The following is a 20,773-nucleotide window of genomic DNA, read 5'->3' as shown; positions in this document are numbered from 1 at the left end:
TTTTGTTGCACACAGAGAAGGAATACGGCCAGCGAGTACATATTTTTAGAGAAAACTTGGATATGGTTCATATGAAAAAATAAATATTGTTGCCCTAATTGACACAAACTATATGGCTTATCAGGGATTGAACCGCAAATTTGTGTGCAGGGCGGACGTGCTTGCCACTGCCCCACGGTGGCATATTGTTATTCAAATGTTGCTTGCTTGGTGTGACTGTCTCGTCTACCAGGCATCCACGAAAACTTCTATCGGTATTCACTAGAAAAAAAGATAAAAAACAAATTGTCATTCAAAACTTGTGGAGCTTAACGATTTTTACCTTCCATTACGTATTACTAGGATGCAATAACAAGGTGACCGTGGACTTTAAAACATAACAAAAAAATTCAGTTCAATCAAAATTATACTTCTATAACTTCTTTATTTGAATTGCGCCAATAATATCTCTTGGTTTTATTCCTTTTTGTGAATTCCTCGCTTCAAAATCTTTTGACATTCAAAAGAAGACATAGGCTCGTTATTACATCCTTTCTGTAGTTAAATATTGGCAGGTATCGGTCAGATAACCCATTTTTTTATTCTTACATGTTTGCTTTAAGAATAAGTGTCAGATAAATAGAAGGAACTTTGTATTCCTTTTAAAATTTAAACTGCGCCCGAGAGTATACTGCACCAAAAGCAAGAAAAATTGTCAGCAAATTCAAATCAACCAATCAGATTTGAGAAAAAATTGTTATACAGATTTTTTGCATGATATTGTCATATTTTTATAAAATATAACATTTAGTTTAAATGAAAGATGTAATAACAAATCCCTTGTAATGCGAACTTTATTCCTTACTTTTCTTAAAGTAAGGTATAACAAAAATGGACTTTAAAGACAAGACGTAAGAACGGGCCTAAGGCCGGAATTTGCTTTCAGGATAGTAGAGAACAGAAAAATTATTTTTGAGAAAAGTTGAAGCCCTAAAATATTTTTTGTCATAACACTTTTATTTTAAGGATTTTTTTTATATTTCGAACAATAGTCAATATTCTCTTAAACAGCAAGAATTTAGCTTACATGGAAAGGCCCCTGAAAACTACCCTGTATACGTCCCTGATGATAGAAACACGTACAAAAGCAGATGAAACATCGAAAATGGAGATGGATTGGCCTCATCTTAGGAAACAATAATCAGCATAACCTGGATGGTCCTTTATTGGAATCCCAAGGATCGCGAAATCGGGATCGAGCAAGAAATACCTGTTGGGAGCAAAGGGCTTCCTCAAAAAAATGGACCAAAACCAGTAGAACTAGTGAACTGCTTTCACATCGATTGTTTTTGTTGGAGTATGGGAATGGAAATAAATAGCAAAAGTTGTGTATTCTTGCACGTAAAGTAACAGACCATATCTCTTCCTAAGCTTACTACCATTCTAAGAGATTCCAGAGTGTATTCAATGGGAAAAAATGCCCGAACAAACTATTTCCTTCATGAAAACCGATGTCGTTTTGCTTCTGGGTTTCACGCCCAACATGAGGAAGAAGATGTATTGGTAAACCGCCTAAGTTATGCATGTGTTTGCTAAAATTCCAAAATAAGCCTTAAAATGCCAAGAGCCACGATTTAAAAATGGATACAGTCAGACCTCGATTATCTGTTATGGTCGGGACCTGAGACAGAGCGGATAATCGATTTTCCTGGGTAGTATTTATAAATAAGAACTATTATTCACTTAATATGAAGTTAATGTGAAGCTGTAAATTTTCAAAAATAACTCATTTTTGCATTGTCTTTGTCCATTGAACTTGCTCGAATAAATTATAATTCAGTGTTTTCCTTTCCCAGATAATCGATGTTCCCGTTTTATCGATTCTCGAATACTTGAAGTTCGACTGTATTTCGAAAAATCACCAATATATTTCCATTTCCTCTATCTATCTCAAAAATTTCCCCTTATTGTGCTTTATGAAAATTCACCTAACAAACTTAAACTTAAATCTCTAATCCAACTCAAAAAGTAATCAAAATCGATATAAAAAAAAAAACAAAAATAAAAAGACAGGGCACAGATTTTTGTTTCGGGTAAAAGTAAAAATTAATAATAAATCTAATATACATTATTTAGAAAAGTTCTTAAATATCAGCATAATGAATCTACGGGAAGCTGGTCTTGTTTTATGGAAAGACGTCGCGATGGTTTCGATCTCAAACTGCTATTGCTGCTACTGTGATTTATATTGGAGCCACTGTTATTGTTATTATTATTGTTGTTGTTGCTCGAACCATTATTTGTGGAATTGATTTTTTCATTAATACTTTGGAAATTTGCTGTAATCGATGGCAGAATTGAAGAGCCACCCACAGTAAATGAGGGCGTATTGTTGTTTAGGGGTTCCAATTCAGTGGCCAGCGCACCGTTTGGTATGGAATTTGAGCGTGTATGCAGTCGGCCAGAATCCAAGGATTCATCACTGGCTGGATCCATGTGATCCACTGAGACAACGGAAGAAATGTGTTTTAGAAGGCCGGCAGATAAAGCACGATCTGTAAAGGGGAGATAAAAAGTTAATAGTTTTATTTTCCTTTGATAATTATTAAAACCAAACCAAAAAACACAACTCACCCAAACCGGCTTTGTGATTTTTACTATACTCTCTCTGGTCATCCAAATCCTTGGACGAGCACAACGGTGTATCTACATCATAGGTATTATTGAAGAGTGTATAATCGACTTCATATTCTCCTGTTTCTTTGCGGAATGATACAACATTAACAAAACGATGACCCCATAAAATTTCCGAGGGCAAGTAACTGCTACGTGCCTGTGTGGTCATGCCAGTTGATTCAATAACACCCTCTGTTGATAAATAGTTGAATTATTATTGTGTGAATGTGTACAGTACTTCGTTAGTGAAACTTACCCAACATACAAACCACCTCGAATCTTTCCTTTAGCATATCGGATGCCGATAACATATACAACGGACTATGCCTATCGATTTTATGAACAATTGTTGTGGGCCAAATAAACATTAAACGATCCTCACCACCATCAGCTCCCACTTTTAATTCTTGTTGATAGAAAGGCAGGACTTCACCTTCTTTTGTTACCTGGAAATGAAATGGGGAGAAAAAATAAGTTAATATTTGTTAAATTAAGTTTCGCAATATTTTTTCGTTATATTTGGAAATTATTTACAAGCACCAACAGAGCATTTATCCCAGATATGCCCACTGTCCTCAGTGTGTACTCAGTACACATCTGTAGCTCTTGGGATATTATGTGATTCCATTATTTTGAGCTACTATTTTTGAGTTTTGAGGTCTAGTTCATCGAAGTTGCCACCTATCGCTTAGTTTTTACAATGATTTGCGTTATGACCTATTAATTATTGGGTAGTTTTATAACGAAAACATAGACGATGTGGAGCCTACTACGAAAAAACGTTAACTAGATGCCGAAAAGGTGTCTTTGGACTATATGTCAAATGTTTTGTGTCCCATAACTCCCAGTTATATGATAAAACCCTGTGGCCTCAAAAACCACTTTTTTCAAAAACATATAAACATACTGCTATTATTTCACATTTGCTTCTAAAATAATATAAAAATACTTTTAAAATGATCACGATCAAGCAATGGGCATATCTGGGTTATAAAGATCACATCTCAAGGCCCATTATGAATTGTTAAAAACGTATTTTTAATGTTGATTTGAAAATTTTCTATGGAATTTAAATTCAGCCAGGCTGAATTGAAAATTTCCTATGGAAATCTCCATTCAGCCAGGCTGAATTGAAAATTTCCTATGGAAATCTCCATTCAGCCAGGCTGAATTGAAAATTTCCTATGGAAATCTCCATTCAGCCAGGCTGAATTGAAAATTTCCTATGGAAATCTCCATTCAGCCAGGCTGAATTGAAAATTTCCTATGGAAATCTCCATTCAGCCAGGCTGAATTGAAAATTTCCTATGGAAATCTCCATTCAGCCAGGCTGAATTGAAAATTTCCTATGGAAATCTCCATTCAGCCAGGCTGAATTGAAAATTTCCTATGGAAATCTCCATTCAGCCAGGCTGAATTGAAAATTTCCTATGGAAATCTCCATTCAGCCAGGCTGAATTGAAAATTTCCTATGGAAATCTCCATTCAGCCAGGCTGAATTGAAAATTTCCTATGGAAATCTCCATTCAGCCAGGCTGAATTGAAAATTTCCTATGGAAATCTCCATTCAGCCAGGCTGAATTGAAAATTTCCTATGGAAATCTCCATTCAGCCAGGCTGAATTGAAAATTTCCTATGGAAATCTCCATTCAGCCAGGCTGAATTGAAAATTTCCTATGGAAATCTCCATTCAGCCAGGCTGAATTGAAAATTTCCTATGGAAATCTCCATTCAGCCAGGCTGAATTGAAAATTTCCTATGGAAATCTCCATTCAGCCAGGCTGAATTGAAAATTTCCTATGGAAATCTCCATTCAGCCAGGCTGAATTGAAAATTTCCTATGGAAATCTCCATTCAGCCAGGCTGAATTGAAAATTTCCTATGGAAATCTCCATTCAGCCAGGCTGAATTGAAAATTTCCTATGGAAATCTCCATTCAGCCGGGCTGAATTGAAAATTTCCTATGAAAATCTCCATTCAGCCAGGCTGAATTGAAAATTTCCTATGCAAATCTCCATTCAGCCAGGCTGAATTGAAAATTTCCTATGCAAATCTCCATTCAGCCGGGCTGAATTGAAAATTTCCTATGCAAATCTCCATTCAGCCGGGCTGAATTGAAAATTTCCTATGCAAATCTCCATTCAGCCGGGCTGAATTGAAAATTTCCTATGGAAATCTAAATTATTTTTATTAGAAAGGCTTTTATCCCGAGTTTTCTCATTTTATTTTAACCTTCAAAAGATGTCGAATATTGGAGCCATTTAGCTGTCATTTAAGACAATTTATGCAACTAAATCTTCCCTTTGGAAATCATTGTGTTGATATGTATGGCCACAGCCTTTAGTTACCAAACAACTGGTGAGCAGCACCGAAACCAACCACAGCAAAGAAAGGCAAAGTCTAAGCACGACTGCTTAGCACAAGACAAAATAAGCAAAACAAGTAAAATAAAACCCAGTGATTTGCCGATTTCCTTCGGATGTATCGTGACGATTCTCCGTTTTTATTGACTGAGTACTTCAGGTATACAACGATAAATTAAATTTTTCTCGATTTAAACAATATTCTTCCGTAATGGCGTCTACACGTCACACTTATAACAACGATAATGCTCCAATTTATAATTAAGCGCTAACAGCTGCTTAGCGAGTAGCGAATAGAAAAAAATATCCCTTGGTAAAAGAGAGTGGCCACATCCTTCACATCAGTGTCGGCCCAAACCGGTTTTCTTTCATCAAAGCCATACGATTCCGAACATTCCGGCCCCCTTTCAGTATTCCGACAAGAGAAAGTTCTGAAAAAATAACTCGAAAAAAAAACAAAAGAAAAGAAAACAGCTCGTTATTAGTAGGGAGATCTCAATTGGGCCAACGCAAATAGGCCCGATATTTCGACTTCCTTTTAATTCAAATATTCAAGTAAATTCAGTAAAGTTGACAACAATTTTCAAACAAATACTCCAATAAATAGTTCATATTTTGTTCAAACAAAGAAAAACAGCTTTCATTCCAACAAAAAATGGACTCAGCTGTAAGCAAGAGCAAATGTTGAATTGTGATATGGTTAAAGCAAATATAAAACATCTTACAGACTCATTATGGTGTACAAGAACCCGACAATACATATCCAAAAATCGTAAATTGTGCCAAAGGTTTCCCAAATGCACCTCCACTTATTCCATTTCGAATGATTTTTGAATACAAATCACCTCCTAAAGTGATATTAACGGGGCCTGATTTGTGGAAGTGCTCGTCTGCCAACTGAAGCCCCGGGAACTCTTCGGCTAGACGAACATCAACGGATTTCTTCGGTGTCACCACTCTATAATTTCGCCGAACTTCTGCGTAGGTCTCTACAGTCGTCGATATCCCATGGTTGCCTCTGAGTTGTATAAGACAACGTGATTTGTTTCCCACACGAACAATTTTCCGCCCCATCCGTTCAGCCAAAGATTCAGCTATGATCGAGTTCTCCACGTTGGGGTCTATTAAAGCTCTTTCGTAGATATAGCGGTCTCCACATATAATTTTGACCATTGCAGTTGGCTTCAAGAGTACAGTCTCCTGTAGACTATATGAGGGAACTATGTCATGACCTTGCTCTTTTCTCACACGATTTGGCTTAGCTCCTTTTGATTTATAGGGCACAACTTCATTCGAAGAGATTCTCTTGTCCGTTTTGTAACCATTTTTGGAAGCGGACACGGCTTTCGACGAACTAGGTCCTTGCCGTCTCGAAGTTGAAGGATTGGACGAACTAGGTCCTTTCTTCATTTGGGGCTCGGACGAACTAGGTCCTTGCCGATTTAAAGTCGAAGAATTGGACGATCTAGGTCCTTTCTTCGTTTGGGGCTCGGACGAACTAGGTCCTTGCCGGTTTAAAGTTGAAGAATTGGACGAACTAGGTCCTTTTTTCGTTGGGGACTCGGACGAACTAGGTTCTTTACTCATGACCTTTCGCTTCACAATTCTCCCAGACGAACGAGGTCCAGGTTTATGGAGCAGTGTGTGGTGTGTATCCCCGCATTTTCGGCATTGTCCAGTACTTGTGCAAGTTCTCCACGTATGATCATGACCGAGACACCCCGCACAATGCTTATAGATCGAAATAATCTTCATTCTCTCTGCATAATCCATGTCTAAGAATTGACGACAAAAACGAAGTGGGTGATCTTTTAAGCAAACCCGGCACACTATCCGCTTCTTGCACACACGATTTTCTGTATTATACTTCTTTGCTTTAACCATGTCTCTGAAAACAAACAACATATCAATTAGATGGCAACACCACAAGTTTTACCACCGGCCTAACCACCTGACCACGTTCGGTCCTGACCTCGGCAACTCGCACCAACTGATCGACTCCTGGAAACAACCTGGTGACACGACCTAATCTCCACTCATTAGGTGGAATGTTATCTTCTTTTATTACCACCATATCATCCACCTTAATGTTTTCTTCCGGATTTTTCCATTTATTTCGTTTGGTCAGTTCCTTTAAATACTCCTCTTTCCAGCGCAAACACAGTCGTTGATTCAAAGCTTTGACCTTTTGCCACCTATTAATGATCGATTCAGGTGCCTCATGTATTTCTGGTTCAGGTGGCGACAAAATTGGTCCGCCTATCAAGAAATGTCCTGGCGTCAGAACATCAATTGATGAGACATCATCTGAAAGAGGACACAATGGTCTCGAATTTAAACAAGCCTCTACGCGGGCTAATAAAGTAGAAAATTCTTCGAATGTATACTTTAAATTGGCAGCAGTTCTTCTGAAGTGGTGTTTGAACGATTTAACGCCCGCTTCCCATAAACCACCCATATGTGGCGCGCTCGCGGGGTTAAAATTCCAATTGATCTCCTGGGTCGGATAGGACATTAACAATTTGGAACCAATATTTTTAATAAATGCGCGGTACTCTGCTCTTAAAGTTTAAGATGCCCCAACAAAATTAGTACCGTTGTCCGAATACATTTCTTTTGGACAACCACGACGAGCAATAAAACGGGAGAAAGCTGCTAAAAAAGTCGCCGAGGACAAATCGCTAACAGCTTCTAAATGGATCGCTCTTGTAGCGAAACACACAAACAGACAAACATACCCTTTGGTTATTAGACACGCTCGACCTGTGTAATTTTTTATATCATACGGGCCAGCAAAATCAACACCCGTCCTAGTAAAAGGCCTATCAAGTATAGTCCTTGAAATGGGCAGAGAAGCCATTAATTGACAACTTGTCCTTTTCGCCATTATTGTGCAAATCCTACACCGTCCTATAGACCATCGAATCAACTTCTTCGCCTGAGGGATCCAAAATTCTGCCCGTAACACTCGAAGCATTAGTTGGTTACCACCATGCAGAGTAACGTGATGAATAAAATTGACAAGAAGTCGAGCCAATTTACATCCATAGGGTAAAATAAATGGATGCTTTTCTCTATCAGATAATGTTGTGGCATTGCCTAACCGGCCACCAACACGCATCACGCCTTTCGAGTCTAGGAATGGACTTAAGCCGAGTAGCTTGCTGCTATTGGAAACTGATTCGCCCTTTGACAGACAATGATACTCATCGCTGTAATAAGCCTTTTGGGCGACAACTACCAACCGCTCCTTCACCGTTTGGAGTTCTTTCGAATAGTATGAATCGAAAAACATATGCCATTACACGTAATGCCTTCGGGTAGGAAGTGAAGTCATCAATGACGTCACTAAAATCTTTGATGAAAGTGTAGAAAATTTTCATCTTTCGCACTTCTTCTTCCGTGACAAACTCATCAGAGTCCTCTGCCCAATGGTGGTTAGCAGAATTTAGCCATGATGGACCATTCCACCATAAGGAGTTATTCACAAGCTCCTGAGGCCTAACTCCTCTGCTAATCAGGTCTGCTGGATTACACTCAGACTTAACATGCCTCCAACATTCTTTATTTACTTTATCAAGTATTTTCGACACCCTGTTTGCCACAAAGGTGGTCCACGAACTAGGTGGTTTTTGAAGCCAAGCTAACACAATCATAGAATCCGTCCAACAGTAAAACTTTGTGGACTTTTCGTCCAACCGCAGATCCGTTCTAACCGATCCCATCAAATCTGATAACAAAAGAGCGCCGCAAAGTTCTAACCTAGGTAATGAAACTACCTTCAAAGGAGCTACTCTCGATTTAGCCAATAACAAGTGACTTTGTATAGAATCTGCTTCATCCACAACTCTTACATATACACAAGCTCCGTATGCCTTCTCAGAGGCATCCGAAAACCCATGAATTTCAATTTGGGTATTTGGCTGAAAGCCTATCCATCGAGGTATCTTGATCTGATTCAACGACCTGTATTCACTAATAAATTGATTCCACATATTCTGACTTTTTTCAGTAAGTACCTGGTCCCATCCAGTTCCTTCACTCCATATCTGTTGCATCAGAATCTTGGCAACAACGATTATTGGTCCTAACCAACCTGCCGGATCGAATAAACTTGCAATTATAGACAAAACTTCCCTTTTAGTGAACGCCTTTTTCACATTAATGGGCTTTGCTGTAAAACAGAAAACGTCCTTTTTGGCATTCCACCTGATTCCTAATGTTTTGGCAATGCTTTCATCTTCAATTTCTAGAAATTTTTCAGTAAGAAGGTCTTCAGTTGGTAACCCTTTTAAAATTCGGTCATCGTTTGAGGTCCATTTCTTCATGGAAAATCCAGCAGACGATAAAGCTTTAATCAGCTGATCTCTAGCTTCTATGGCCAACTCAAAATCATGTGCTCCCGCGAGAGCGTCGTCCACATACATCATTTGACGCAAAATTTTTGCCGCCAACGGCAATTCCTCTTCGATGTCTGATGCCAACTGGAGTAAGGTTCTCATTGCCAAAAATGGCGCACAGTTCACTCCAAAAGTGACTGTTTTTAATTCGAAATCTTGCAAATCAAGTTTGGGATCATTGCGAAATACTATTCGTTGATATTTGGTTTGGTCATTTTCTATCCAAATCTGGCGATACATTTTTTCAATGTCGCCATTGAAAACGAAACGATAGAAACGCCATCTAATGATCAATAACATCAAATCATTTTGCAGAATGGGACCCGGATATAGCGCATCGTTTAGACTAAATCCAGTGGATGTCTTGCTAGAAGCATTAAAAACGACCCTAACCTTCGTGGAAGAGCTTTCTGGCTTTATAACGGCATGGTGGGGCAAATAAAATGTCCCTGCTTCGTCATGAAAATCATCAATTCTAACCATATGACCTAAATTTTCGTACTCTTTAAGGACTTCATCATAAATCAGTTTAAAATCTTGGTTTTTGCACAACGTAGCCTCATTTCGCATAAATTGATGACAAGCTTTACGTCTAGAGGACCCGAGCCCTCTGCCGTGTGCGAATTGTGGCTTAAAAGGCAGCGTGACGACATATCGCCCGTCATCCAATCTCCTGGTAGTCCTTTTGTAAAGTTCCTCGCAATATTCTTCTTCGGGGCTATATTCTGAGACGCTCGGGGGTTCTTCCAGTTTCCAAAATTTTTCAATCAGTTTGTACATTTCTACTGCTGTACAGAAAGACACAAATGTCGTGAATGTCCCAGGGTTCGAAATAGGCCCTGTAAGTACCCAACCAAATACTGTTTCTTGGGCCAAAAGAGATCCTAAAATATTTTTTCGTACCCCTTCTAACAAAATCTGCGGATATATGTCTCCTCCAATTAAAATATCTACTTGGTCACTTTCGGCAAACCTAGGGTCAGCTAATGGCAGGTGCCCCAGAGAGAAAGAGTGTGGAATGTCTACTGACCTATTGGGTAGTTTTCCAGTTAAGCGTGGTAAAACCAGACTGGAAACCTTAACTTCAAATTTATCATTATGAGGAGACTTGAGTATCAACGTGCATTGCTTATCCGATGATCCAGCTATTGCTTCATTTAGCCCTGAAATTCTAGCGTTAATATTCTTCACTGGCAAATTAAGCCTTCGCTGCAACTTTTCAGAGATAAATGTAGCCTGAGAACCCGAATCAATCAGCGCTCTTGCTGTGAAAACTTCTCCATTGACGTCAACATTAACTATGGCTGTTCCCAATAAAACCTGCTTACGTGTGGTAGCAAAACAATTCTGCACTCTAGAATCGTCGTTAATGACCCTTGACTCAGAGTTTGTTTGGCCCTGCCTAGCTTGTTGACTGGTACTAGGTTCAGCGTCATAACTTCTTACCGGGCCCGCAAACTTTGATTCACGATGAAGCATACTATGATGTTTCATCTGACATTTGGGACAACTCATTTTGCTAGTGCATTGACTAAGTTTATGTCTATTGCTAAAACAATTTAAACAGAGGTTGTTTCTCTTTACAACAATAAAACGGTCTTCAGGCTTCATTTGTAAAAACTTAGGGCATGACTTCATGAAGTGATCTTGCGAACATACGAAACACAATCTTTTATCTATACTAGTCTGGTAAGAATTCACTTTCTTCTTTGATCGACCAGCATAATGCGAGCCATCATTGCCACGAGATGTGGTGTCTTTATCCCGCGTCAAATCAAACACTGTTTCTAGTGACTGGAATCGAGATGTCAAAAATGCATCTAGATCTGACCACTTCGATATTTCTGTTTTGTTGCTAACAGTCTGCTCCCAGAGAGACAACGTGTTAGCTGGCAGCTTGGTAGAACACAAAAATACAAAGATTGGGTCCCAACTGCCTATATCCACTTGATGTAACTTTAAAGCCGAAATGCAATTATTGATTTCCCTTTGTAACCGTTTTATCTCCCCAGCACATTCGTTACTAACAGCGCCAAGGTTAAAAAGCATTTTTAACTGGCTATTTACTAAAATACGCTTGTTTTCGTACCTATCTTTCAGGTTCGACCAAGCCGTCTGAAATCCGTCATTGGTCAAAGGAGACTTTTTAACGATTTCTAATGCTTCACCACTAGTACATTGACGAAGATAAAACAACTTTTCCACCGCTGTGATGGAATGGCAATCAACATATACAGCGGTGAACATGTCTCTAAATGATGGCCAAGACAAATAATCTCCATGAAAGATTTCAGTAGTGCACGGAGGCAATCTTAAACGGTGATCAGGAAACCTGGTTTCGACATTTTCAGTGCTTTGAGTTTGATTGGTATTAAGCATCGTTGAAGTCATGGCTGATTGCGATGCAAATGTCTGTGATAGTTCTCCCATTTGGGCAGCACAACAAATGTAGGCCTCACGACATTGCCTAAAAATGATCGATGCTTCATTTTCTCTTTCTGAATTGTCGCATTCGACACAAAAACCCTCGTAGGCATTCTTTACTTTTGTCCATAGCCCTTTGAATTCTTCTTTACGCAGTTCGACAGTATAAATCGTATGATCCTCAAGAGGGAGAGCATTATATTCTTTCTCAAATTGCAAAAACATAGAAGACAATTTTTGGAATTTCAACCATAGTTTTGACTCCGCCATTATTGAAAGGTAGCAAACTCGAAATTGTAACCAAACTGTATCACGAATCAACCAAGAAGGGGGCTCACAAAGATATAAATATTCAAAATATTGTCAACTAATTTCACTGTGTTACCACACTAGCTTCAAATAGACCTGAGCGAAGAGTAGATGAATTCAAGGCAAATAGAAAAGTATTCTGTATTTTTTGTTTTTTGGATTAATGAATTTCAAGTACTATGTGAAATTGGATTTATGTTTTGAAATTCACGAGCAAATAAATAAAAAGCAATGAGAAACAGCATTGGTTTAATTCTCTTAAATTGTGCTTCGCTCACAACCGCTTCAAACCAAGTCACGAACATTCAACAACAACTTTAACGTAGGTATCAATTATACAATTTTTTTTAGTAAAGAAAAAAAAATGTTGTGTTGCGATATTTATGTTTACCAAACTTAAATGAATAATACAACAACAAGACAAATTTCATCTAAGTTCTCCCTTAAATACTGTACAATTTCGCTCGCCACTGTTCATAACAAAACAAAATCAAAACATTTGTTCTCTTTTGTGTGCTCTCTTTGTAATTGGTTGGTATGATTGCAAATTACCGAACCAATAACAACTAATCAATTACTCAATCACCAGCCTTTTTTTTCTTCAAGGTGTCGCTTCATATGTCCAAGCTAATTACGAGCGAGCTTTGTGGTAGAGTTAAACCATAGCTGACATAGACAGTAAAATTGGGTTGTTGTTACGGCAGGGCTGGTATCAACGCTTAAATAGCTCTGATAGTATGGTTTTACATACGATTGAATCTGGATACAAATAAATATGTGACGACTCAACTTCTTATTATTAGTCTCCTATCACCATCAAAAAGGCAACCACAACAACAAACGACCAATCACTCTCAAACCCACCACTGAATACCGAGACACCAAAACGTTAATAAATAAAACTCAAACGTTTAACACCGTATTTTGGCAACAATTCTTATAAGAAAATGGGTATGAATGCACTTTCGACGTACCTGGACTGTATTGACGTTTTCTTTGAGAGTTTTGTTTCAAGTATATTTGTCCATCCACGGGAGAGTTGGAACCACCAAAATTAGAATATTAAATCCAACTCCTCTTCAATATTTGGACAAAGATTTCGGTTTTCTTGAAGTGGATTTTGTTCTTTTGTATTATTTTTTTATTGAATTTATTATGTATATTTTTAACAATGAGCACTAAAAATCGAGATGCACTTTTATGAAAGAAAGAACTAACCAAAACAAAGAAAAAATATCACAAGAAGAAGACCGCTCAATGCACAGATAATGGATAGCTTCTTCAGTACAACTTCGATCAACTGTAGTGGTGTTGCCAGATCAAGTACGTATTCGGTACAAGTGGGAAACTTAAAACCAGATGGTAATGAATAAATTGATTCTTGTTTATTAAGAATTAAGTTTTGTTTTTTGAACAATATATGTGATTTGTTTGTCTCGATCAACAATACTTTTACCTTTTTTGTCAAATTCCACCAAAAGTAATGTTTCTCTTTCTGCTCGATCCGGCTCGAAGGACTATGTTGATATGTATGGCCACAGCCTTTAGTTACCAAACAACTGGTGAGCAGCACCGAAACCAACCACAGCAAAGAAAGGCAAAGTCTAAGCACGACTGCTTAGCACAAGACAAAATAAGCAAAACAAGTAAAATAAAACCCAGTGATTTGCCGATTTCCTTCGGATGTATCGTGACGATTCTCCGTTTTTATTGACTGAGTACTTCAGGTATACAACGATAAATTAAATTTTTCTCGATTTAAACAATATTCTTCCGTAATGGCGTCTACACGTCACACTTATAACAACGATAATGCTCCAATTTATAATTAAGCGCTAACAGCTGCTTAGCGAGTAGCGAATAGAAAAAAATATCCCTTGGTAAAAGAGAGTGGCCACATCCTTCACATCAGTGTCGGCCCAAACCGGTTTTCTTTCATCAAAGCCATACGATTCCGAACACATTGCATTTTTGCAATTTTACCTTGAATTTGTGCCACAATCTATTCTCTTTTTCCTTGGTTTGACTTCCTACCTAACATTCAATTGTCCTTAACTGTTTTACAACTTAAAGTAACTTTCAAAAAGCGGCCGGCATAGAATGTTTTGAATTGCCATAATTTTCATTGTTCTATTGTTTTTGCTTTCCATGGAGAAAAGAACAAATAAATACATACTTTAAACTCGTAAATTCGACCCCAACAATGGATGGATGACTAATTCAATATCATATTACTTTTCTAACATCTCATACCCAACAAGTTTCTTTTTTGTCGTATAATACTATTATTTCCCATTTCAATTGTTTGTAATTCAACGTCCTCTTCTGCTACTACTACTCACCTTCTTTCTGATGAGCTGCGCCCTTACATGTGCCTCAATAATGTGCGATTTGCGCATATCACCCACACGAAACATTAAACATGGCACACCATCACGATGACATATCACAGCATTGCGAGAGAACAGTAGTGTCTGTGCTCTCTTCTTTGGTCGCGACAACTTGGCAAAAACAATGCCCACCATAAATGCTTGGATAAATACACCCGTTATACACTGGAGACATATGGTAAATATCGCCTCGGGACATTCTTCGGTTACGAACCGGTTACCATAACCGATTGTATGCTGGGTTTCAATAGAATACAAAAATGCTGATATGAATGAACGAACTTCGGTCACACACATAGTGTGTGTCGTATTTTGTATTAATTCGGGACTATTATCACGCATATCGATCCACTCTAAATCGCCATGGGCGTAGGCTATTGTCCACCAGATTAAACCGAAGAAGGCCCATGATATGAGAAAACTACAAGCGAAGACCAGTAATGTCCATCGCCATTGGGCATCGACAAGTGTTGTGAAGATGTCCTGCAAAAAAAAAGAAAAATGAAATACGTTTTTAGATTATTTGAAATTGAAAACAAAATATTTTTTTTAAATTCCCAAAAATTAACCTAGAAACTTAAATGTGTGTTATATGTTTGGGTCATATATGCCTAATATTCATAATCCTATTTACAATAACATCTGTTGAATTTATGACTAAGACAGTTAGCTTGTCAATAGCTCATACCTACAGAAATAAGACACATTCACATTTAAGGAGTTACTAGGGAATGCAATTCAAAAGTAGAAAACTCAAGAAAATCGGGGCCACTGTGGTGCAGCGGTAAGCATGTTTGCCTGGTACTCAGAAGCCCTGCGGTTTAATCCTCATCATCAACAATTTCGGCGGTGTTCGCTTACATTGCCAGAGTATTTCCGCCAAGAAAAACATCTCTACAAGTGGTGTCGTTGTGCCGTGAGGAAAGTCTGCCTTGTTCGTTGTTTAAAAATGGTTCCTTCTGTTAACAGCAATGAGTATCAAGAGATCTCTAAATCGATCAGGAAGCCAATATTAGTGAACATTGGGATGGCACGAGAAAAATAGAAAATCGATTTTAACTAATTTGACAAAATCGAATAGTCGACTTTTTTAATTGATTGAAAAAATTTGAAAAGTTTGAAAGTCGGCCTTTGATATCGTGTTCCTAGGAATTACATATGAAATTACAAAATTAATATCCCAACAAGTGATAAGGCATAGTTCAATGTCCCAGATCACATTGACGCTAAGCTATAAGGGAAATTTATTTTTTTATACCCTCCACCATAGTGTGTGAGTTTGTTTTTCTGTTTGTAACACATCGAACTAATCATTTGCGACCATATAAAGTATATATATTCTTGATCGAGATAAAATTCTAAGACGAACCGCAATAATTGAGATAGAACGCTTTGCACCCGAGTTTCTTTCCGAGCTCCGATTTAGTCGAGAGAGAAAAAGAGGGGGGAGGAGGTGAACAATTTTTTTGCTGGAGGTATGGCAAGTTTATTTGGGAGTGGGGTAAGTTTTTGTTTGGTTGGGGAGGGGGGCAAATCGCTCCCCTCAACTTGCTCGAATTCCAGAAGAGCTGTAATTTGGCACTTGAGGCTTTCAGAGGTCACGAAACTTCTCCACCAAAAATCATAAAAAGAGGTCCATGTTTTGGTATTTTGAGGATTTAAGCTTCAATTTTTAACCGAACTAGCTGTAATTTGACATCTGAAGTTCTCAGAGGTGCCGAAACTCCTCCACCAAAAATCCTCCACATATGTAGGTCCATGTTTTGGTATATCCCCCATATAAAGGTGCCAACAGATTGAAGAGATTTTTAGATACGTTTTTTACCTAATTTATGCATTTGAGGTATTCGTGGTCCAACCATTTCTGCACCTAACAGGAAACTAGTTATTCCATTTTAGAATATTTTATGTTTGAGGGTATAAAAAGTTCGGTTTGCAAAACGTGAGATAAGGCTGTTTCAACCAATTACTGGAGAATATCCACTTCCTGAGGGAACGGTTTAGGCCTAATATCGATGATAATGTCAATGCGGCTTTAGACCTAGCAAATCTTCATCATACATCAAATCCAAAAGAATACTCAATAGAAGTTCAGCAATATTTACCACATTTTAACGGCGACAATGCCACCTTCGATAGCCCTATACGTTCTAAGATGTTCCAAGTCATGTATGAATTTAGAATCCCCACACATAGCTCTCATAGCTTTGCATGATATTTGTAACTAATACGGGATTCTCAGTTATATTAGGAAAGAACCTTTCCTAAACGTTTCATGTGTGATCGTGGAACTGAGTCTTATTTTTATAGTTACTCCTATCGGTAGTTATTGTGCCAATGAGCCGGATTTTTTTGAGCTTTTGAATATATCGTTGTAATCAGAATCACAAGGACTACCTCTGAAGAGCATTTCAAAACAATCCTCGAACAGCTCTTAAAATGCCCTTAAGCGAAAAACCGGAAGGTCTTCACCGATATAGACTTTTGGATGGTTGATGTACCTTTCAGAGAAATATTACGATGTGCAAAGCCAATGTGACTCATTCTTTTTGATAGATGTCGTGCCCATCAGTCATCTCTGTTGGCCATCGCAGGATTTTTAGAGCTTTTTAACCCATTATGTCTAGAAGCATGGACTTGTCCACGAAACACATTATAGTTTGTAATCAGAATCCAAGGTTTGCATCCGAAGAAAATTTCAAATCAATCCTCGAACAGCCATTAGGCCCTACTGAAGCGAAAATTTTGAATTTTTGGGAGGCACCTGAAGGAGTTGTGCGATTTATGTAGATCTTCTTGGAAGTTGATATATGTAAGTTTGGAAGAAATTTTAAGTTGAGTTATCATCAGTTATTTTAGTTGCTGTCTGCAGGGATTTCTCGAACTTTTGGGAACATTACATCATGAAGCTGCGAGGCCATCCTGCTGCAAAAAATTCAAAATTATCAGAAATCCGAACATTTTTAAGTTTTTTTACATTTTGGACCAAATTAGTTAATCCGTTCGAGAGTAATTATGCGGGCCATTTTAGCAAGAAAATATATTAACCTCTTGTGAGGAATGTACCACAAGGAGTTGACCGATATGACTGACCCATCATCGTTCGATGTTTGGACAAAATACTACGAGGACCAAATTGTGGAATCGCACCAGCAACACAGACGGAGAGTCGACTTTATATTGTCTGAAACGGATTCGACGAAGCACAGTTTTGATCATATCAAAGTGTATATGTCCTTGTTAGCCCAAAGACTTCGATTATAATGAAGAGGGCATTCCAGATTTAATATATGTTGAAGAGGTAGTTCTGATACTCAGTGTAGAAAACATCTAGGAAAAATTATAGTAGGATCTAATCGCCTATAGCACTGCTATGAAAATAATTTTTAAACAGTCCACGTTTTATTTTTCCTGTAGGCCTAATAACCTAAGATAAATATTTGATAAAATATCTTAATTCTTTTTATTTGACTCATTGGTCTGCAGACCAATATTCTTAAAAATTCCTCAACTATAGGCCTCAGGACCCATGGACAAATATTCTTTATAACTCCACGTTTTATTTGTCTGAAAACCTTGAAAAAAATATTCCTACACAATTCTCGATTATTAAAGTTATTATTAAAAGCTCCAGTTATTTTGCACAAATGAGTCCTTGGTTTGCAGAAAAGTCATGCTGGAAGACGGGCTATATCAGCCCACGTTTTGGAATAGCTCTCATATAATGGTAACGATGTAGTTATAATTTGACATTTAGGACTCCTAGTGGTATCCACATTGGATACAAATTGATATTTAGGATTCAAGTGGTCAAAACCTCATCCACCAAAAATTTTGGACATAAATTCACATTTTGGTATAGCACCCATATAAAGGAACCACTCGACCTGAAGTATTTTTTGGTCTAAATTGGGTGTAGTTTGGAATTTAGAGTTCCCAATGGTCAGAAAACCACAAACTCTGAACACAGGTACTTTCTTAACGGAAAGAGGGTATAAAAAGTGCGGCTCGCACGAACTTAACTTTTTTACTTGTTATTCTTTGATCCAGACATACAACAATATTGTTTTAATTGGCGAGGAAAAATCGGATGACGATGGAAAGCGGTATTAAATTTGATCGCGGTGGCAGTGTATAATTTTTCATTTTCAGCATATCCCGGAATGCCTGCTTCGGATTCATTTGGAAATAGTGGATTTCATGAAGAATATTATGGTCGCGACGTTTCAGTAAACCAATCACAACATCAAGTGCAGCTTACAGCGTTACAACGTAATGAGGAAGGATCGCAACAGAAGTGGAGGTGGGGGACTAGCTTTCCTATTGCACCAGTCTGTTCAATTCAAACCTACATATCTCGTCTGGCTCTAATGACCCGTACATGGAAGGTATAAGGATAGCAGTCAGATGTGAAACTGCAGAGATAGAGTTCGTACATCGCACCGACAAATAGCTGTACTCCAGATTATAGGCCCAACATTAGACCCCCTTTTGGAAGGTCATAACCGTCTGGTCTTGGGGGACTTTAATGCTCATAATGAGTTGTGGCATTCGTTCCTCGGAAACGACCAGAGGGGTATAGTGCTAGATGAGCAGATTAATAGCTCTACGTTTTGAACGGTCAATGAGGACGTCCCTACAACAATTGGCGGAGAGTGGCCCAGTTCGCCAGACAAATGACGTCACCTGGAAACCCGTCGTTTCTCTTGGGTCAGGCCATCCCTCCATAATTGTCTCCATTAGCTGATCGCCCGATTTCATTACCTCTGCATGCCGCACTATCGTCAATCATGGTCGCGACGTTTCAGTAAACCAAGTCAACAAAAAGTGCAGCTTACAGCGGTGCTATGGGGGACTAGATTTCCTATTGCACCAGTCTGTTCAATTCAAACCTATCTCGTCTGGCTCTAATGACCCGTACATGGATGGTATGGGGGTTGCAGACTGGTTTGGAGCCGCCGAGGTGGAGTTGCTGAACGTGTACATCGCGCCAACAAATAGCTGTACTCCAGGTTATATGGCCAACATTAGCCCCCTTTTGGAAGGTCATAACCGTCTTGTCTTGGGGGACTTTAATGCTCATCATCAGTTGTGGCATTCGTTCCTCGGAAACGACCAGAGGGGTATAGTGCTGGATGAGCAGATTAATAGCTCTACGTTTTGCGCGGTCAATGAGGACGTCCCTACAAGAATTGGCGGAGAGTGTCACAGTTCGCCAGACATAACCATCGTGTCACCTGGTTTGGCAAATGACATCACCTGGCAACCCGTGGTTTCTCTTGGGTCAGACCATCTCCCCCATAATTGTCTTCATCAGCTGACCGCCCAATTTTATTACCTCTGAATGCCGCACTATCGTCAATCATGGGAAAGCTTATTGTACGATTTTGAAAGTGCTCACTAATCACCGCTTCAGAGATCTGTCCAACCCATCTGACGTTCGGGTAGCAGAAGAACGTTCCGAGACATCATCACTGCTGCAGCCTCTCGCCATAAACCTGCTGGTCGAATACTCAAAGTGAGAGCAAACTTCCCAGCAGAGGCTTCCAACCCCAGAGTCAATGAGCTGACTCTGGAACTAAACAGGGTGGTCGGTGAGCATAAACGGAACAAGTGGACGTACGGACGCCAGTCCTACGTAAATTCAAGAACAAGAAGTCGAAGCCCCGTAGAGTAAAACAGGGAGTTACCCAAGGAGGCCGATATCTCCGCAATTGATTATACAATCTTGGCGTCAGGTATCTTCACTGATGTCATTTGTGAAACACTGTACGCGAGGAATATGCAAATATCCGCCTCTGTTCACCACATGGACGGCAGAGGTGATAACAGAGTTGAATGTCATGGTCGATAGTAGCAGCATTCCAACCACAAACTACCCCACCATTCTAGGGATCACATTCGACAGCATGTTCATGTCGTCCGCGCATGTCACTATTTGCGACAAGGTCTACAAGTCCCTAGTCAGCAGCACTTGGCTACAGATAAAGAAACCTTGTTGACGACATACAACGTGATATGTTGGTCTGTGGTAAAGTATGTAGCGCCAGTTTGCTCCGCCAATATAAGTGCAACGCTATGGAAAAATATTTAAACCTGTTTGAATGCCGCACCCTCATGTCTCCAGTAAAGGATCTACATGATGAGACAAGGATTCTTTCAGTACAGCAAAACAATAGCATGCTTTCGTTGCAGTATTTGCTCGGGTGTTACCGAGTCCTAATAACCATAT

General features: G+C 38.9%; 1 protein-coding gene across 8 annotated transcripts in view; it reads right to left on the bottom strand.

The window, feature by feature from the left end:
• Positions 1-2,060: 2,060 nt before the first annotated feature.
• The window catches only part of Irk1 (Inwardly rectifying potassium channel 1), a 136,169-nt gene continuing 117,456 nt past the window's right edge, over positions 2,061-20,773 (bottom strand). For all 8 annotated transcript variants that reach the window (XM_073986138.1, XM_073986148.1, XM_073986159.1 and 5 more), the window contains 4 exons: positions 14,494-15,024; positions 2,912-3,101; positions 2,614-2,847; positions 2,061-2,534 (listed from right to left, as the gene is read on the bottom strand). In XM_073986138.1, the coding sequence (XP_073842239.1) occupies positions 2,131-2,534; positions 2,614-2,847; positions 2,912-3,101; positions 14,494-15,024 (1,359 nt within the window). In that variant the 3' untranslated portion in view covers positions 2,061-2,130. The remainder of the gene's footprint in view (positions 2,535-2,613; positions 2,848-2,911; positions 3,102-14,493; positions 15,025-20,773) is intronic.

This window comes from Musca autumnalis, unplaced genomic scaffold (genome assembly GCF_047663935.1).
Source record: "Musca autumnalis isolate F117 unplaced genomic scaffold, ASM4766393v1 scaffold_1, whole genome shotgun sequence".
In the NCBI taxonomy this organism is placed as follows: domain Eukaryota; kingdom Metazoa; phylum Arthropoda; class Insecta; order Diptera; family Muscidae; genus Musca; species Musca autumnalis.
Note: the sequence above shows the minus strand (reverse complement) of the source record. Positions and strands in the feature narration are given on the sequence as shown.